The sequence below is a fragment of the Barbus barbus genome, assembly GCF_936440315.1.
Source record: "Barbus barbus genome assembly, chromosome: 50".
Classification (NCBI taxonomy): Eukaryota; Metazoa; Chordata; class Actinopteri; order Cypriniformes; family Cyprinidae; genus Barbus; species Barbus barbus.
The window spans coordinates 211742-230991 of record NC_136728.1 but is presented as its reverse complement, the minus strand read 5'-3'; the positions used below and the strand labels follow the sequence as shown (position 1 = coordinate 230991).

At 35.9% G+C, this 19250-nt stretch overlaps 1 protein-coding gene across 1 annotated transcript in view; it reads left to right on the top strand.

Annotated features, from left to right (window-relative positions):
- insc (INSC spindle orientation adaptor protein) overlaps nt 1–19250 on the top strand; it is a 118829-nt gene that overhangs the window by 75208 nt on the left and 24371 nt on the right. The window contains exons 7-8 of the mRNA XM_079414492.1: nt 1392–1517; nt 13924–14095. Of these exons, the coding sequence (XP_079270618.1) occupies nt 1392–1517; nt 13924–14095 (298 nt within the window). The remainder of the gene's footprint in view (nt 1–1391; nt 1518–13923; nt 14096–19250) is intronic.

Below are 19250 nucleotides of genomic sequence, written 5' to 3'. Positions count from 1 at the left end.
CTGAGACAATAAATAAATACTCTTTGTTCTCTATAAAATGTACATCCTTTCCCAACTAACTAATTTAGTCAAGCTTCATCTTTAAGGAACCGGCAATGGACTGCTTCATAACCTTAATATATAAGACATTAATTAACAAAACCTTTTAAAAATGTTTTATTTAAAAAATTTAAAGCAAAAAATTCAGCATCATTACTCCAATCTTCAGTGTCACATGATCTTTCAGAAATAATTCTAATATGCTGATTTGCTGCTCCAAAATATTTATTATTATTATCACAGATAAAAATGTTTGTGTTGTAATTATGAATCCATGATAGCGTTTTTTTTAATATTATTCTATTTATTTTTTTCAGCATTTATTTGAAATAGTATTTTTGTATTTTGTATTTTTTATGCCATTAGTGTTACTTTTGATCAATTTAATGTCCTTGCTGAAAAAAAAAAAAAAAAAAAAAACAATTACCCCAAACTTTTTAACTGTAGTGTATATAAATGATCATAATTACTACAAATAGTCTTACCTAAAATTAGCCAAGCTAATAATAATTATAAATCTCTTCAAGGAATGAATGAACATTATTGCATAAGAACATCAAACCATTTGATGTAATGATCATTGTTAAAGAAAAACAAGCTAATAATAATACGAATATTAGCATGTAATAGCTAAAAATAAAAATGTTTTTTAAAACTCTCTAAATGACTAACATGAATGGTCTTACTACTGTAGCACACATACATTATTTAATTTTTATCAACTATTGTATTGTTTGCAAGATGAAAAATGGTGCAATTTCACATTTTTAACCAGTGGTGTATAGATAGAGCTCTTCTCTAAGAAGAGTTTTTGAGAGCTAACCACATTTACTGTACGTCACTAAACCCAGAGACAGCACAGACTGATGGACATGAGAAAGCTGGAGCTGATGTGTGAATATCAGGCAGATTGGGGCTCTCTAGCGTGGCCTCAGGATGACATGCCGTGTTGCCCACATAATTAAGCTTATTCACATAATGACAGTGGTTAGCTCGTCTCGCAGTCATTTTCTCTGTAGTGGCGACCAATTTCTATCATCCACAGTTCTGGGTTAAAAATTTCACACACACACACACACAACACACACACACACACACACACACACACACACACATACACACACACACACACACACACACACACACGATTTACCCCTTCACATATTCACATAGCACAAGGATATACTAAATATACTGATATAGTTATATTGACTAATGTTGACTACAATATATTTATTTAATAAAAATAATACAAATTCACTCAGATGTTGCTGGAGGTTGGTTTTTCTCAGCAGATTATTCATTGATATTTGAATGCATTTATCAATGCGGACAGTTTATGTGTTCCACAGGAGGGAGCTGTGGTGGCCCTTCTGAAGATCTGCCGACAGGACTGCTTCAGTACTCTGTATGCACACGCGCTGAGGACCGTGGCCTCTATCTGCTGTGTTGAAGAGGGCATCAGCCAGCTGGAAAAGGTATCGGTTTCTCAGCATGCACATAAAAGCACCCAGATGTGTGCAGCAGAATCTGAGTGAGCTAAGAATGCAGTATCTCTTGTTTATTAAATACATTATCTTATTTTTTTTTCACTGATGTGAGTGTTTTCAAGTGTTTCAGATTCATTTTCACAAATGCTAATTGGACTAAGCATTTCACATTACATGGTTTCTGGCCAAGAATATTAGGTTGCAGAAGTATGACATATATATTCTGCTTATGAGTCTAAACACAGAAAAGGAAGATAATAAACTGCTGCAGTACACAGAAGAGGTTGTTTCTCTAAGATCTACCAGTTGTGACAGTTAGTGTAAGTACTGAAGTGATGCTGGTTTTCAATGTCCAAAGATTCTGACAGATGAGGTTTGTGCACCACTGAAAGTTACATGTCACAAATCAAGTTTCCATTCATGTTTTCCAAATCATGTTTTGTTATCGACAAAGAGAATATGTTTCCATCTAACTGGCCTTTTACTGATAAAATGGTGTGCGTCATGACATCATCCCTAAAAAAACCAAATTGTCGCATAAGTTTTGGCGTATTGCAAAAAAATAGCCCTTGAGCTGTTTCCATAAATAATTTCACCTATTGCATATAGTATAAGCTAGGCTAGTAGCCTGTTCTTCATCCATTTGAAACAAAACAGCCTATATTAAATAGTATAGGCCTATGTAAAAAAAATGATTTTTAAGTGTCATGAGTTTTTTTTTTTGTACTTTGTTATAGACTAGATAGATAGGCCACTGTTGATAATAAAGCAATGATCATAAACAGGTGCAGTTGTATTATTTCTGATTAACGTTTATAAGAAATAACGTTTATAGGTTCATTTCGGTTATTTTATTTCTCCTAACCCACGGTCATTAAGCCATATTAACCGTTAACCGACAAGATTATGTTAAATTACAATTCAATTAAATTTAAATTGATAGGAGGCTTTGACCCATTAAAAATACCTAAATTTATTTTCCACACTGTAAAAAAAAAGAAAAAAGTTGACCTAACTCAAAAAAATAAGGCAACCTATCACAATCAACTTCTTAAGTTAACTCAACTAGCACGACAACTTTAAGCTTCAGTTCATCTAATGAACAAAAATCAGTCTACTGAGTGTTAAAAGACCTGTCAGAGCAACCAAAAATGTTTTTGCACTACTCTTTTTTTTAACAATCCACTTTCTTTTATATTCACCTTTTGACATATGACGGGCAGCATTTGTCTCTTAAATCCAAAGGTAAACATTCATGTTAATGAACAAATACAGTAAACGTATTGCAGTGAGATGCAAATATACAGTACCTCAGCACATGATTCTCAAACATGGTGAGGATCAACAAATTTTAAATCAGTAAAAATATGAACTCTGTTCCACATCTAACAGCTAACTGACAGTAACAACAGCAACATACATTAAGCCAGAAAAATGTAAAACAATGATAATATTTTCATATTAATTAACATCAAATGTTTTCAAGCTGCAATGCATGCTGGGAACTTGTTCAAGTTCAAGTTTATTTGTATAGTGCTTTTTACCATATAAATCATTGCAAAGCAGCTCTACAGGAAATTAAGTTTCCACAATATATTTATATATTGCAGAACCTTAATATATTTAACTTATGGCAAAATGTGGTAATTCTGTATGTGGTCTGAGCGTTGGCATCCTCTGAGTTCCTCTGAGGGGTTGGCATCATCTTTTCTCAGGTGTTCGGTCATCTCAGATCATTTAAGGGTTGGATCCAGACTGAAGCTTCTGTCATTCCTAGTTACCACGGAATGTTAATCAACAGAGAAACAAATAGAGACATAATTAGCGTAGCTGCTGGTCCATCTAAGCAAAAATGATTTGTTCAACCCAAGCTAAAGAATAATAATAATGTACATTTGATCAGATATAACTGCAGTACAAGATTATAAGATGCATTATGTGAATGCTTGGCTAAAGAGATGTGTCTTTAATCTAGATTTAAACAGAGAGAGTGTGTCTGAACCCCGAACGTTATCAGGAAGGCTATTCCAAAGTTTGGGAGCCAAATGTGAAAAAGCTCTACCTCCTTTAGTGGACTTTGCTATCCTAGGTAGTACCAAAAGTCCAGAGTTTTGTGACCTTAGAGAGCGGGTTGGATTGTAGCGTGGTAGAAGACAAGTTAGGTACGCAGGAGCTAAACCATTTAGGGCCTTATAGGCAAGTAATAATATTTTGTAAATGATACGGAACTTAATAGGTAGCCAGTGCAGAGGCTGTAAAATAGTTTGTGGGGTTGTTTAATCAGATGTTGAGATTTAATGCATTTTATTTCAGTTGATTTCATCTAAGGTGATGGTGTTTCTCTTTTCTTCAGTGATTCTGTTTGTTAACAGCAGGTGTTCATCACTAATGCTCAATCAGCACTTAATTAATCACTTAATTACTTAACTGCAAGTTTTTAAATTTACATGGTTTAAACCAAGGGGAATTGTTTACTCAAACAGTTTGAGTTAACCTAACTTGCCGGGGTTTTAAGGCAATCGGTTTACTCAAATGATTTGATATAATGATATAATAATGTGAGCTAGCCTATATAGGCTATAGTATGCTAATACATTATTTCTTGGTTATATAGCATTGTATAATAATCGCATGTCCCATTGATAAATTATGTGCGAAAATTTCTGTTCATTTGGATAAAAGTGAAGTGCAAATAAAAATCAATATTGGGCTGAATAGTATAATAATGTATCTGTAACATTTCTCACTCTTGTCCTTTATTTATATTAAATGGCATTAGGTGTGTGTATAAGTAATTGGAGGAGCATGGGCCCACCGCCCACAAATTGGGTTATTTCACACACTGATTACAGTCATCGAAGTTTCTCCAGCGCAGAACTGCAGTACACTTTTAATTTTCCAGCTGTCCAAGCCACAAGTATTTACTAATATAGTAATATTCACAAATTATTTAATGCTGGGACAAAATGTCAGTCAGGCCGGGAGTCTCACAGTCATCCAGGTTACTCCAAAACTCAAAACTCACTCAATTAAAATTTCACACAATTTATAGCTGCTATTTCAGCTATTAAAATAGTTAAGTTTTGCATGTAATGGAAAAGTTATTTATTATTATTATTATTTAGCCTATTATATTTCGTTTCGTTTTTTAATAAAGTTAATTTAGAAAATCGTTTGGAGCATTTTTTGTTCGTTAAATGTTGGCCTATTTTGTTTTTGTTTTTTTGTAACGACCAAGGGGCCAGTTGATCACATATACGTTTGATCAATTTAGCCTTCTCAAATCAAGACGACTTGCCTAAAATAAAATCTATAGATATAAAACAGTTCAAACATATCACAAAGTTAGTTTAAATGTTTAACCCATATACGTGCGCTGTTAGACAGTTTGTGCGGAGAGGAGCTAAAGCATGCTTTTATATGACATGGAGGCGCGTGGTCACTTGCATTTTTTTCTTACAGTAGAAACAACTTAAAATACGGCTTAATTTTTGCTCATAAAGGTAAGGAGTAATATATAATTCTGAACTTTAAAGGGTCTACCATTTTTGTTAAATATGCTTACATTCACAATATCAAAAAAATTGTGCTTTTATAAAATGAATAGGAAAACAGAGTAGGCCTAGGCCTATGCACTTTCTGTCTTCAACAAGAGCGCTTCACAATTGATTGAATTGACTCACAGATATGATAAACATATATACAGAAAGCTTTAAATCAGGGACGTGCACAGGAATTTTGAGGGGCAGTTGCTCTGACCTGAAAAAAGGGCACCCCCCCCCCCCCAAAAAAAAACAACTCACGGGCTATATGAAGGACTGAGAATAACAGGGTCTTTATTAAAATATATATACACAAAGAAGTAAAATACTGAAATACAGCACTCAATCACCTTAACTACTACTAATAATAACACAGAAAAACATGACTTGAGTCATGAAAATCCCTACATCAATATCCCTATCAATATCCTATCAAGTCATTATGTTCTGCTCAGGCAAGATCTTTGAAATGACCTCTAAAATAGCCATTGTTTTTTTAGATTACAATTATTTAGCATGCAGCTCTTTAACCCTATACTTTCTAGCATGGTCCTCTCATCTCATATTTGGTGATCATCACTTAGGCCTACCTGCCCTATGTGCCTCCTCACCTCTGATTTTTGAGCTAATCAATCATGTTAACAACTTTACAGACTTGTTGTGAATTTCACTGACACTGTAGTAGGGTCACTTTGTGAAAATCTATATCTAAATGGTTAATTATAGATCTAGTAAGACAGAAACTCACCTGTTCCCCACTCATATTGGTCTGAAAAGGTAAAGAGGTGTTTCAGGTCTCGGGAGACTAGCATAAATTGACCGACAGCGCCATCTGCTGTTTTGGAAAAGAAATTTGCTCAATTGCACTCGTGTGAGAAAATCTGCCCGCACTCGTGTGAGAAAATCAGCCTGTCGCATTTGTGAGAAAATCAAGCCAAGTTTCCTCATAAAAAGGCAAATGAGTCTCACAGTTGTAACACACAATACATATATTTGTCCACACCTCTGCATTTTCTCTCAAATAGAGTTTTGTATTTGAAAATCACTTTGCGTTTGTTTGAAAGTTGAGTTTTTCTTTGCAAAGCAGATTGTGTTTATTTGCAAAACACTGGATTTGTTTGATAAATATCGGCACAAAAATCGCTCCATATGAGACGCCTCACCCGACAACCGCGACAATCTCGCGCCCGCTCATGCAGGCTCAGCTCAGGTGCCCGTCACGTGCAGCGCTGCAGCAGCCACGTAAACAGAGTTTGCCCTTCCCCTACTGACTTTCACTTTCGGTGCCCGAAGAGAAGTGAATGAGGCTTTTCGATTTTTTTTTTAATTATTATTATTAATCTAGGCCTACGTGAAAATCTGCATCCATTGTACGATGTTGTTGTTTTTTTCCTCGGAAGGGCAAGGTGAGTCGAAATGGGCATATGGGCAGTTGCCAGGGCAACCTGAGCAACCCCCCTGTGCACGTCCCTGCTTTAAATTACTATTTTAAAACGAAATCATTCAAATCGAAAACAAAAATGCTTTCATGTAACCGTAAAGATGCATTTCTCTCTAAAGGCACGTCCAATGAGGAGATGGCGAGTAATTTTTTTCATCACCGTCTAAGGCTATAAAAATAAGAAAAAGCCTAAAACAGGCCCGATTATAATTTGCGTTTTATTTTATAATTGTATATAAAATTAAAAAATTAAACACAAACATGGGAGCTAGGATGGGGCTAGCAGGTGCTATTCGGTGTCAAACAGTTGTGTTTTTTGTTCGTTTGAGTTTTATTCTCTATTCTTTTCAATTAAAAGTTCATTAAATGCACCATTGATTCCATGAGGTTACTGTATAGTAATATTAAAACTATAATATCAAAACTAATTAAAAAAGGCAACAACTTAACTAAACCGTTTAAAAATATTTAATTGTGTGTTGCATTCCTAGTTCTAGACACACATTTCCTCTGGCCTTTCATTAGAACATGAGAAACACAAGATTTTCTTTGCTATCAAAGACCCCAAAACAATACAAAACATATATAACTAGAATGTTTAACAGTTCAAAGTGAATTGCATTGAAAGGCATTTTTACTAAACTAAAATTCTGTGATGGTGTCTAAAAAAATAAAATAATAAAAAAAATATTTTGTGAATTGTACTGACACATAACTGATATGGACATGCTGAGTTATTCCTGCTTGCCTGTTCAATATATTAGTCATACTGTGATTGTCATAGGCTATGTAGTGTTCTGTTCTGGTGAGTAGTGCATTTCATAGTTTGTGTAACAGCACCACTGTGTGGTGAACAGCATTCGAAAACTGCACAGATTAGTTCAGAAACACCATGGGTTTGATTCAGTTTGATCTCTGAAGGGCTGAGAAAATAAAATGACAATGTGCTATCATAAATTGTGTGTGTAAAATAACAGTAAAATACAGGCAACTGTGGTTCCTTTTTTTAAAAAAAAGACTTTAATTCAAATCTGTGCAGTTCACCGTTAGCTATGCACACGTCTGTGATAACACAACAAAGACAGCATCGCTGCATCAGCAACAGCACAGTTACTGCCTTTAAATAAAGCAGCAAATCATCAGTGTTTGTGGCTCATCATTGACTGAAGCACAGGCTCTATCTCCAGCACAATGGTGACCCACAAAACCAAAAACATTTATACAGTTCAGTTAAATATTTACTCTCATTATCAGTTCACGAATTTACATAACTGTATTGTACATTAATATTTCAGTCAAATTAATTTGTTTCATTTAGTAAATCTGATTGTTACATTTGACAGAATATGACTGTTCTGAATTCACTCATTAGTTTTAATTCTCCCTGTCAGGTGGACTGTATTAGGATACTCATGTAGGGAATAGTGAATAAGGGTGTAGGGCAGGGGTGGGCAATTAATTTTCCCAAGGGGCCACATGAGAAACTTGGGCAGTTGCAGAGGGTCATGGAGCATGTCTATGGGGGAGGGGCGGAGTCTTTATTTGTCAGGAACATAGCCATTTCCGGAATCGTATGCCTGATGAAAAAATGTATTTAAAACACGTTCATATTTTAGAAAATGTAGTTAATATTTACATCATTAATGATTTATCTTATCCACCCTCGACCCACCCGCAAATAACCAGAATGCATTTTTTTAATTACCTGACCCATGGATTATCCACAGCGCCTGCAGATATAACAGCCATGCACGCATCACTACTGCGCAGATATCAACAGCATTACTTGGTTGTAGGTTGCCAAGTTGAGGGGACAAATGGGTTGAAATTGGTATGTGTCGATTGTGTGAGAAGGATGCGTTTCACACAAGATCGGGCAACCGGACAACCTTGGAATATGTTGACGTGATTATTCTTATAATGAGGTTGGGGCCATACAAGTACGGGAGTTTCAATGCTAGTTTTTATTTGGCTGTTATAACTGTGTGTGTGAAGCATATTTGTTATGACGAGAAAAGCCAAGACAAATTAAGTAGCTTTTATTAACTGCTGATGGTCATCATCAATTAATGACCCAATTCACTGATCTCAGTTTGAATCAACCAATACGGGTGATTTGTAATTAACTTCATATTACTTATAATAACAATATTATACTACAAGATAAGTTGACACACTACTATGAAAGAATTTAAAAACATTTCATGCACAAAGCCTTTAGACAAAAGCTACAGCCCAATTTCGACAACCACAGACATCAAGAATCATCACACGAACCTCAATAATGGTGACTATTAATAATAAAGGTCTTACTATTTTCTTAATTTATTTTGGTGTTGTTTTGGTTGAGACTTTTCAGTAGACTGTTTTGTGATGTTCAGAGTTGAACCGATTTTTTTATTTGTTATATATATATATTTTTTTTTTTTTAATCATTTTTGATTGTCACCAGTTTGGAGATTCATACGCTGATTGTTGATGTCTGTGTGTGTTTAAAAACTGCTGTAGGGCAGTACGTTTGTTACAAATTATAACTAACTTTGACAAGTCAAGATTCAAGAGTCCATCTAAAATAACCACTGGTTGGCAATATGGTGACTTCAGATGAAAGCACAACATTTAAAAGAGCTTTTGAACTTTCTGTTGTGTTTTCCAGGTCACCATTGTGCTGGAGTGTGGAGCCTGTGTTTAAATCAAGGGCGGACACAGAAACACTGATGCTATGCTGCATGTTGCTTTATTTAAAGGCAGTAACTGTATAGTTACTGATGCAGTGAGAATCTCTTTGCTAATTTTAATCACACGTGTATTGCTGTTATCTGCAAGAGATTTTAATTGAACTGATGCTTTTAATGACTTTGCATAAATCAGTAGGGTTTTCTTCATGTGCTTAAGCAAAATAGTTCTCAATACCCTTATGCTCACTTTACTTAAACATTACAAATATTAGTTTATAAATAAATGGCAGTTGGACAATTTAAGTGCAGTCGGTTTCTGCAAATAAAATGAGTTAACTGAAAAGTTTGTATATTAACATGGTATCAGTTAATGAAATACGTTTTTTCACTGTAAATGTTAGCAGTTCTGTAAATCCTAAAATGTTGCTACCGTATTTTTCACGGTAAAATTCTGGCAACCACAGCTGCCGGTATTTTACCGTAAATTTAACAGATTTTTTTTTTTTTTTTACAGTGTAGCAAAGCTATCCAAAGTGCTTAACAATGTAAAATAAATTTAAATGAGAAAAGAAAAGAAAACAGAAAAGAAAAGAAGCAAACAAGACATCCAATAAAACATCAATAAATTGACATTAAAATGCTAAGGAAAAAATATATGTTTTCAATCTTGATTTAAAACTGGTAATGGAAGGTGCAAGACGGCATTCTAGAGGCAATTGGTTCCATAGACGAGGGGCATTGACTGAAAAGGCTCTGTCACCCTTGGTTTTCAAATGGGAACGAGGGACAGATAAAAGAGCCCTGTCAGTGGATCTTAAATGTCTGGTAGTTGACAAAGGGATAAGAAGAACTTTAAGATAAAACGGAGCTTGATTGTTAAGAGCTTTGAAGACAAACAGCAGAATCTCTCTAAACTCTCTGAACTCTAAAATGGACCGGGAGCCAGTGTAGTGAGGCTAAAATTGAAGTGACGTGGTCATATTTCTTTGCCCCAGTCAGCAGTCTTGCAGCTGCATTTTGAACCAACTGGAGACGTGAGCGCGATGACTGAGGAAGACCTGAGTACAGAGAATTACACCAATTTAAACGTGAGGTAATAAAAGCATGAAGAACTATAACCACCGCTCTGACATGCAAAAGTTTAGGCTATAAATCTAATTTTAGGGAGGATTCAAGGAATGTTCAACCAAATTTTATAAATTAGTAGTGACCCAGGTGGGACAGAAAAACACCCAACAAAGAAAATCAACAAGCTTGAAGACATATATTATTTGTCTATGCAAGTAACAGCAGATTGAATATATTGCAGTTCAAAGATAGACATCACAAAACACAGTCGCACAGGTAAAAGAAACAATACTTCTTATCTGAGGGATTTTGATGTGAAAGAGAAGTGTCCATAGTCCATATACTCCTAATCCAAAAGCTTGCAAGTTGTAAACGACATCCAATAATCCACCACAAAAAAGGCTTGCAAAAACATAACAAACCATCCAAAGTTCATGCTGTTTCTTCCAAAAAGACCAATGTAAATATATAATCCTTGTGAGACACCGTCCACCAACAGAACTTCACACAGGTAGATGTTTTGGTAGCTCCTATAGGCCATGGGCTTCATCCAACACGGGTAGCAACACTAAATGCTCCATGTTACCCTTTAAGCAGGCCTTATCATGCCGAATTAGCGCTTCATGCTAACCCATTAAACAGTAGGCACATGACCTGAGGCCCCTTTACAACAAACAATACAAAGTATTAGCAAACATTCTAAACACATACACAAAAAAATCAAATCCCAGAAATAAGAAACAAAGCATTACTCACTTGTACTGGGCAATAAACAAAAGTTCCCCACGAAACAAAATGTGAGACAAGATCAGGTAGGCCAGACCTACCTCTCCCCAGCTAACTATCTTCCTCTTTGTCTATACAGAGTTATATTCCTAGATACCTATAACTCACCAGCGCCCCCAGAGGTATTACAGGGAAAACATGTTGACAGTCTCCAAGACTGTTACAGAACTTTCTCCAAATCTTAAAAAATCAAAAACGATATAAGTTTGGAAATGACCCGTAATTGATAAAAACTGTTCCTAACGACCGAATCAACTTGTTTGGATAAACATAATTCTGAGTCTATAACACCCAGGTTTCTAACCTGTCAGGAAATGGAGGGGAAATGGTTGCCCAGATCCTCAATGATATTCATTCAAATTTTTTGCGGACCAAAAACAATAATTTCTGTTTTGTTCTCATTTAGTTGGAGAAAGTTATTCAATAACCATTTTTCAATATCTGAGATACATTCCAGCAATGGTTGAATGGACTCACCAAGTTTTAGTGGGAGGTACAACTGTGTATCATCAGCATATAGATGAAAAGAAACATTGTGCTTCCTGATAATATCCCCCTGAGGGCGCATATATAAGTTAAAAAGATATAAGTCCCAACATAGAGCCCTGAGGTACTCCACTAATAATTGAGGCAGGTGATGAGGAAAACTTGCCTAGCTCTACAGAAAAAGACCTGTCTTTGAGATAAGAGTTGAACCATTGTAAAGCTGTGTACCCCTGATACCGATCAGATGTTCTAACCACCCAATAAGAACATTATGATCCACGGTATCAAAGGCAGCTGTAAGATCAAGTAGAATCAGTAACGCATTTTTACCGGCATCTACTGCAACCAAAATATCATTGAACACTTTAAGCAAAGCAGACTCCGTACTGTGATAAGCAGTGAAACCAGACTGAAAAGGTTCTAATAAATTAGCTGTATTTAAGAATGTGATCAACTGTAATTGGACAACTTTTTCTAAAAGCTTTGACAAAAAGGATAATTTTGAGACAGGATGAAAATTGTTAAAACAACCTTCATCCAAACCTTGCTTCTTAAGCAAAGGCTGAACAACCGCATGCTTAAAGCAATTAGGAACCACACCAGTATTCAAAGATGAGTTAACCAACACTTGGATACTGTGTCCAATTACTGGAAAGGCTGCTTTTATGATCTCAGGGGGAAAAACATCTAGTGAGGACTTAGTAGTCTTCATTTTGTTAACGAGATCAGAGAGTTTGATTAAAGAGACATGTTGAAAATGACAAAATAAAAATGGACTAGCAGGCAAATTTAAAGACAGGTCTGAGAGCTGTGAGGTAAAAGATAAGCGAATATCACTCACTTTATCAACAAAAAATGCCAAACATTTCTCACAGAGCCCTGCTGACAGCTCCCTAGAATACTGGGAATTCGGATAAATAACTGAATTTGTTGTGGAGAATAAAATCTTGTCTATGACAGTGTGCAGAAATCAGATCTGAAAAATATTTTGATCTAGGTGACTTAGCAGCGCTCTGAAACTTAACCAGACACTCTTTAAAAATCTCAAGAGACACAGTCAGCCGATCATGCTTCCATCTCCTCTCTGCTTTACGGCACGCCTGAAAATACTAAGACAGCTGCATAATTTATTCATGTCGCATTGCATTCTGGAAGCACCAATCAAAACTCTTCCATGGCTCCCAGCATGCAATGCAACATGAATAAATTATGCAGCTGTCTTAGTATTTTCTTTTATTCTTACTATTTCCTAGTGATGGGCAGATGAAACCTCGTGAAGCTTTAAGCTTTTCAGCCAAGTGGTTCACAAAAGCATTCATTTCAGGAGGCTTCATTTGCTCACAATACCAAGGAGTGTAAAACAAGCAGATATATTACAGACAGAGTTGGATAATCCAGGGGTCAGAAAGTAAAAGCCCCGCCATATGTTTATTCCACCCATGAACTCAGCAGCTGATTTCACCAGAGGAGGAACCAAGTCATTCCTTTCAAGTCACAAGCAAGTCTCAAGTCAAATCCCAAGTCCTCAAAGAGTTAAAGTTAATGAGATAATTAAGTGACTAATTAAATGATGATTGAGCATTAGTGATGCACACCTGCTGTTACTGAGAATTACGGCGGATCAGATGTTGATGTTTTATTGGTTAAAATTATGCCACCATTATGGAGATCAGTGTTTGCTTTAGTTGGGCTGCAAAATTTATTCATTCAATTGATGCTTTGAATGAAAATCCAAAGTTATGAAAGTCACAAAATGCTAATAACTTTATTGAAACACAACCATCAACACCCGATTGCTATGTTAGTTATGGCAAGTGATTGTTTGACTGCCACAGCTATGGCAGTTAAAGTAATTGTAACGTTTTAAGTCAAGGGCCAAGGGCCCAACTAAAGCAAACACTGACCTCGATAATGGTAATTCAAACGAAACTAAAACATCAACATCTAAAGTCGATCTGGTTAGTAACATGTGAAGCTGTTGATGCTGATTGTGGAGTTGTTTAATCATCCTCCGCCAAGATCTTGAGAGATTTATTGTGTTCTTTTATCTTGTGTTGATTTCATCAAGGCTGTGGCTGAAGTCAGTTGTACTTCTTGTATTTCTGCTCATCTAGTCTCTTTTTTTCTGTTCTTTTTCTTTCAATGGTTCAGTTTGTTAACAGCAGGTGTTCATAACTATTGCTCAATCATCACTCAATTGCTAAACTAATTATCTCATTAACTTTAACACTGACTCAGTGTTACGTTTTTAACACTCTGAGTGTGGATTATATATACACTGGGACTGTTGATTTAACACTGGGGGTTTTACTGTGCACATGTATAAATCAAAGCAGTTCCGGCAGTTGAATCCAAACGTACAGTTAGATGTGTTCATCTGGTGTTTGACTCAGGTGGATGGGATCCTGTGTCTGGCAGACGTCTTAACGGACGGCACGTGTGCAGAGGCGACCCGAGCAGAGGCTGCGGCGGTGATGGCTCAGATCACTTCTCCCCATCACACTTCCACACAACACCTCGCCAGCTTCCTGGAGAGCATGCAAGACATCGTCACGGCCCTCATCAGTGAGTTCAAGCAGTGTTTGATGTTTGCACACATTTGTTTTAATTGTAATAAACAGAAACATTTTACATTCCTTATTTTGTTATAATGTTAAGTTGTTAATGTTAAATAACAAAACAAAAACAATATTATCCAATAGTCAAAAATAATTTACAGGACAGATACCAGCTCTTTCCATCAGTAAACATGGATTTTGTGATCATTCATAAAAATAAAAAAAAACCTGGTTCGAAAAATCACAACTGCATCCACCCTTCTGATGGGATCAGGATAATCCTGTTTTTTGGATCAAATACATCCCAAACAGAGTTCAAAGTTTTGAAAAACCCAAAGGGCCGGTTTGAATGAATGAATGAATGAATGAATGAATGAATGATGCATTTATATAGCGCTTTATTGTGTATTGCTGTACACCCAAAGCGCTTTACAATCATGGGGGGGTCTCTCCTCTTCTGGAATACCCCCCGCTATTTTGGTAATAATTTAGATTACAACCCGCAAAGATCTACGTAAGTATACTGAATTTACGGTGTGTTTCTGTTATTATAGTGCACCTATAAAGAACGTACGTGTAGGTAATAAAGGAACAATAGCCCCTTTTCCACCACTGAAACTTTACCCAGGAACTTGGTAAAGACTGGTACTCGGTGTGTTTCCACCACAGGAACCAGGATCTAAATAAAGTTACGGGTACAAATTTGCCCCTCAGAAAGTCCCTGCTCGTGAGGTAGTACTTTTTCAAAGGTCCGGAACTTTCAGGGGCGGGACTTAGGCGCTGAGCATGCTGATTGGTTGAGTTCATGCAGCACTGTATTTCAATCATCATATTCGCATATATTTTTTAAAAATATTACTGTTATTGTGTCATGAAATGTAGTTTTAAAAGTATATCAGGCGAGAATTTAGTTGTTTAAAACTCAAATCAGTTTATTTATAAAGACAGCACCTATTTAAAAATGAGCTTTGCCCATTTCGGAGACGTGAGCTCCAGGCGATCACCAGGCGTTCAATGCTCACGTATCCCACTGAGAGGAGCATAACCTCAGCTAGTCCTTCTGATATTTGCCGGTGGCTTTGATGTCTCTGTAGTGGTATAATTCACTGGTATAGTGATATAATTCGCTTTGGTCTTTTTTCTATTATTCTATTAATCTATTAATATTTTAAAATGAAAATAAAAATAGGCAATGCTCTTTGATATAATATTTTGTTTCATTGTAATGTACATTCCCTGAACAACATTTCTGTGGCTATATTATATGTTTAAATGGAAACAAAAAGAGGCAGTGGTGTTTGATATCGTATTTCATCTTATTGTAAATACAATGAGGAAAATTGCAGTAGCCGAGGTGAGCTGACTGATGTTATCAAGTACGCTGCTCTTTGCAGAATTACCGGACTTGCGTTGTCCCGTCCCCAGGGGTTCACACTCCTGAGTCAAATTCGCGAAGTCAGAACTACAGAGGATGCAAGTCTGAAATTTGCGTACTTGATATTGAGAAACGCACGCAGACCTACATCACCAGACTATTTGCCTATTCTTCTCAGTACTTTAGACCGCGATGGAAACGCAGACTTCAACAGATCTGGGGTAAAAAAAAAAGTTCCTGGGACAAACTGTTCTAGGTCATTTCGGTGGAAAAGCAGCTAATGTGTTAAGTTCTTTATAGGTTGCATAAATGGTTGTTACCCCCTTACAAACTGCATAAGTAAAGTGAAGTTAAGGTGCATGTTTCGGTAATTATAGTGTACCTTCTTGTATGTATAGGGGAACAATGCATTATGTTTGGGTAATAAGGGGATAGCAACCAGATATACACATTATTTATAATTAAATAATTTTAAAACTTAACAGACATGACATGACATGATGTAACGTGTGGCCAAGTATGGTGACCCATGCTCGGAATTTGTGCTCTGCATTTAACCCATCCAAGTGCACACACACAGCAGTGAGTAGTGAACAAACACACACACACACACACCGTGAACACACACCCGGAGCAGGTACCTATTACTATGCCAGGCATGAATCGTACATCGCAATATCCCCAATGTTAATTTAACACTCTGAGTGTGGACTCATATAAACACTGAAGCAGTGTTAAAGTTAATGAGATAATTAGGTGATTAAATGAGTGATGATTGACCATTATTGAAGACACTTGATGTTAACAAGCAGAATCACCAAAGAAGAAAATCTAAATTTGTATGTCACCATTAAAGTGGTCAGTGTTTGCATTAGTTGTGCCCTTTGTTTTGTGTCTAAACATAAGCTTTTTAAAATTATTGGGAAAATGTACTCTTGTTTCATGTAGATATAGGGTAAGTGTGACATCTGGGGGTTGTGAATGACAGTGGTGAATGTTACCCTCTTGTTCCACAAACTTACAGGGTAGGTACACAATAAAACCCCCCAGTGTTAAAAAACTAACACTGAGTCAGTGTTAAAGTTAATGAGATAAATAATTTAGTGATTGAGTGATGATTGAGCATTAGTTACGAACACCTGCTGTTAACAAACTGAACCATTGAAAGAAAAAGAACAGAAACAACAGAAACAGAAATACAAAAACTACAGCTTCTATAAAGAATTAAACAGCATATAATGACTTGAGTATCTGATGTAATTTGGAGTATAATCAGTGATAGATTTATCAGCTGACGTTGTTATTGATATCATGATACACAGCTTAAGCATTGCCATTCTAAACACTAATCTGAAAGACTTTTTTAACTTTTCTGCACTAAATGTTTTAGTATTTGTTATCAAACAGACTTCAAGAATCAGCATATGAATCTCAACAATGGTGACAATCAACATGAAGCTCAATGTTGCAGTGCATTCTGGGAGCACCAATCAAAATCTCATGCATGGATCCCAGCATGCAATGCGACATTAATAAATTATGCAGCTGTCTTAGTATTTTCTTTTATTCTTACTATTTCCTTTTGTTTTGCTATTTTGTTGTGACTTTTAGTATCTGTTTATCTGAATATGTTAATTGTCACCATTGTTGAGATTCATACGCTGATTCTTGATGTCTGTATGATAATGTAGCTTTTAGTTCCAATTAACTTTGAAAGTATTTCAGATTACTCTTAAAACTGTTATATGTCATGTGATCAAAATCAAAGATTTTAACCAATCAGTGATGATGCTCTGAATGAAATCAGTTTTGAAAGTCACAAAATTCTGATGATTTCTTTATTAAAATGCAACCATCAACACCCGATAACCATAACTAATATTTAAATACAGTTATGCAGTCAAAGTAATTATAATGTTTTAAGGGTCAAGAGCCCAACTAAAGCAAACACTGACCTCGATAATGGTAATTCAAACGAAACTAAAACATCAACATCTAAAGTCAATCTGGTTAGTAACGTGTGAAGCTGGTGATGCTGATTGTGGAGTTGTTTAATCATCCTCCGCCAAGATCTTGAATGATTTACTGTGTTCTTTTATCTTGTGTTGATGTCATCTAAGGCTGTGGCTGAAGTCAGTTGTACTTGTATTTCTGCTCATCTAGTCTCTTTTTTTCTGTTCTTCTTTCTCTTTCTTTCAATGGTTCAGTTTATTAACAGCAGGTGTTCATAACTAATGCTCAATTATCACTCAATTACTAAATTAGTTATCTCATTAACTTTAACACTGACTCAGTGTTACTTTTTTAACACTCTGAGTGTGGATTATATATACACTGGGAGTGTTGATTTAACACTGGGGGTTTTACTGTGCACAATAAATATACACACAATCTGATATCCTTGACTCCGAAACCTTTATTTCAAAAGCAACTTATTTCAAAATACATTTGCAATACTATTTATTCATTGGCTCCTTCCTTCTCGTATTTCAAAACAGATTAAAGGGTTAGTTTAGAGCTCTGCTCGGGACTAGGGTGACCAGACGTCCCGAAAAATTCGGGACAGTCCCGAAATCTAAGCTGCTGTCCCGAATCCCAACTCCCGCTCTAATTGTCCCGAAAATTATACTGAAGCAAAATCTTAAATAGTTATTGTCTGATAAAACATAAAAAACTGTCCGTGGAGCGAGGTTGAGTCATCCTGCAGCCTGGCAACCAGCCCCCGCCGGCTGCTCATTGGCTGCAGCATATAGTTTTTTTTTTTTTTGGTTCATTAACTTCAGTTTGAAGTATAAAAATAGCCTAACGTTACTTCTATATTATATAAAATTATATGTATATGTAGGCTACTTATATTAATAAAAAACATGATTGGTTCAGTCACTTTCGTTTGAAATTCATTATCTTTATTATTCATTATTCATTACCCCCCCCCCCCCCCGCCCCCCCCCCCCCTCCCGAATTTCAACCAATCTCATCTGGTCACCCTACTCGGGACTGTTTTTTAAGCTGTTTTATCCCGCTCCCGCAATATATTCACTCTTTGTCCACCCGCTGGCCACTTTGAATAATTTTCCAGAATTTTCCTCGTTTCCAGAATCACACATTTAAATTTCCTATACTGAAAGAAAGAGAGAGAGACTAACAAATAAAAGTGTAGTCTGCACAAAATTGTATTTGTTATTTTATTTGTCTTGTCAAGAGACTTTTATTGACAGCAAAATGTTAAAAGAATTTAAGGCACAGAATTTGTTTAACATTTTGCTGGCAGCAATTAAAAATAAGGAATGCAATTTTTGTACAACATTTTTATTTTCTCTGTGACACTTTTTTTCCCTACTGTTGCCAACACAGTAGGAAAAAATGTATCACAGAGAAAATAAAAATGTTGTACAAAAATTGTATTCCTTATTTTTATTCGTCTTGTCAGGAAACAATTTTTTTAACATTTACAACACAATAGGAAAAAGTGTCGCAGAGAGAAAAAAATTAGGTTGTATAAAAATAGCCTATTAGGCTATAATTTTATTCGTCTTGTCAAAATAGTAAATTCGTTTAACATCTTGCTGCAAACACAGTAGCCTAGGAAAAGTGTTGCAGAGAATAAATAAATAAATTTGACATCTATCATTTCAAATGATAGGCTAAGCAAAATATAAACAAACCGAGTTGAACGTTCTTCAAGGACAGCTCATCCACACTTTGCTCCATCTTTATTCTGGTCTTTCACTCATCACAACCTACCTGTTCTGTCTGAGGGCCGTATATTCATCACCGGTACAGCCTG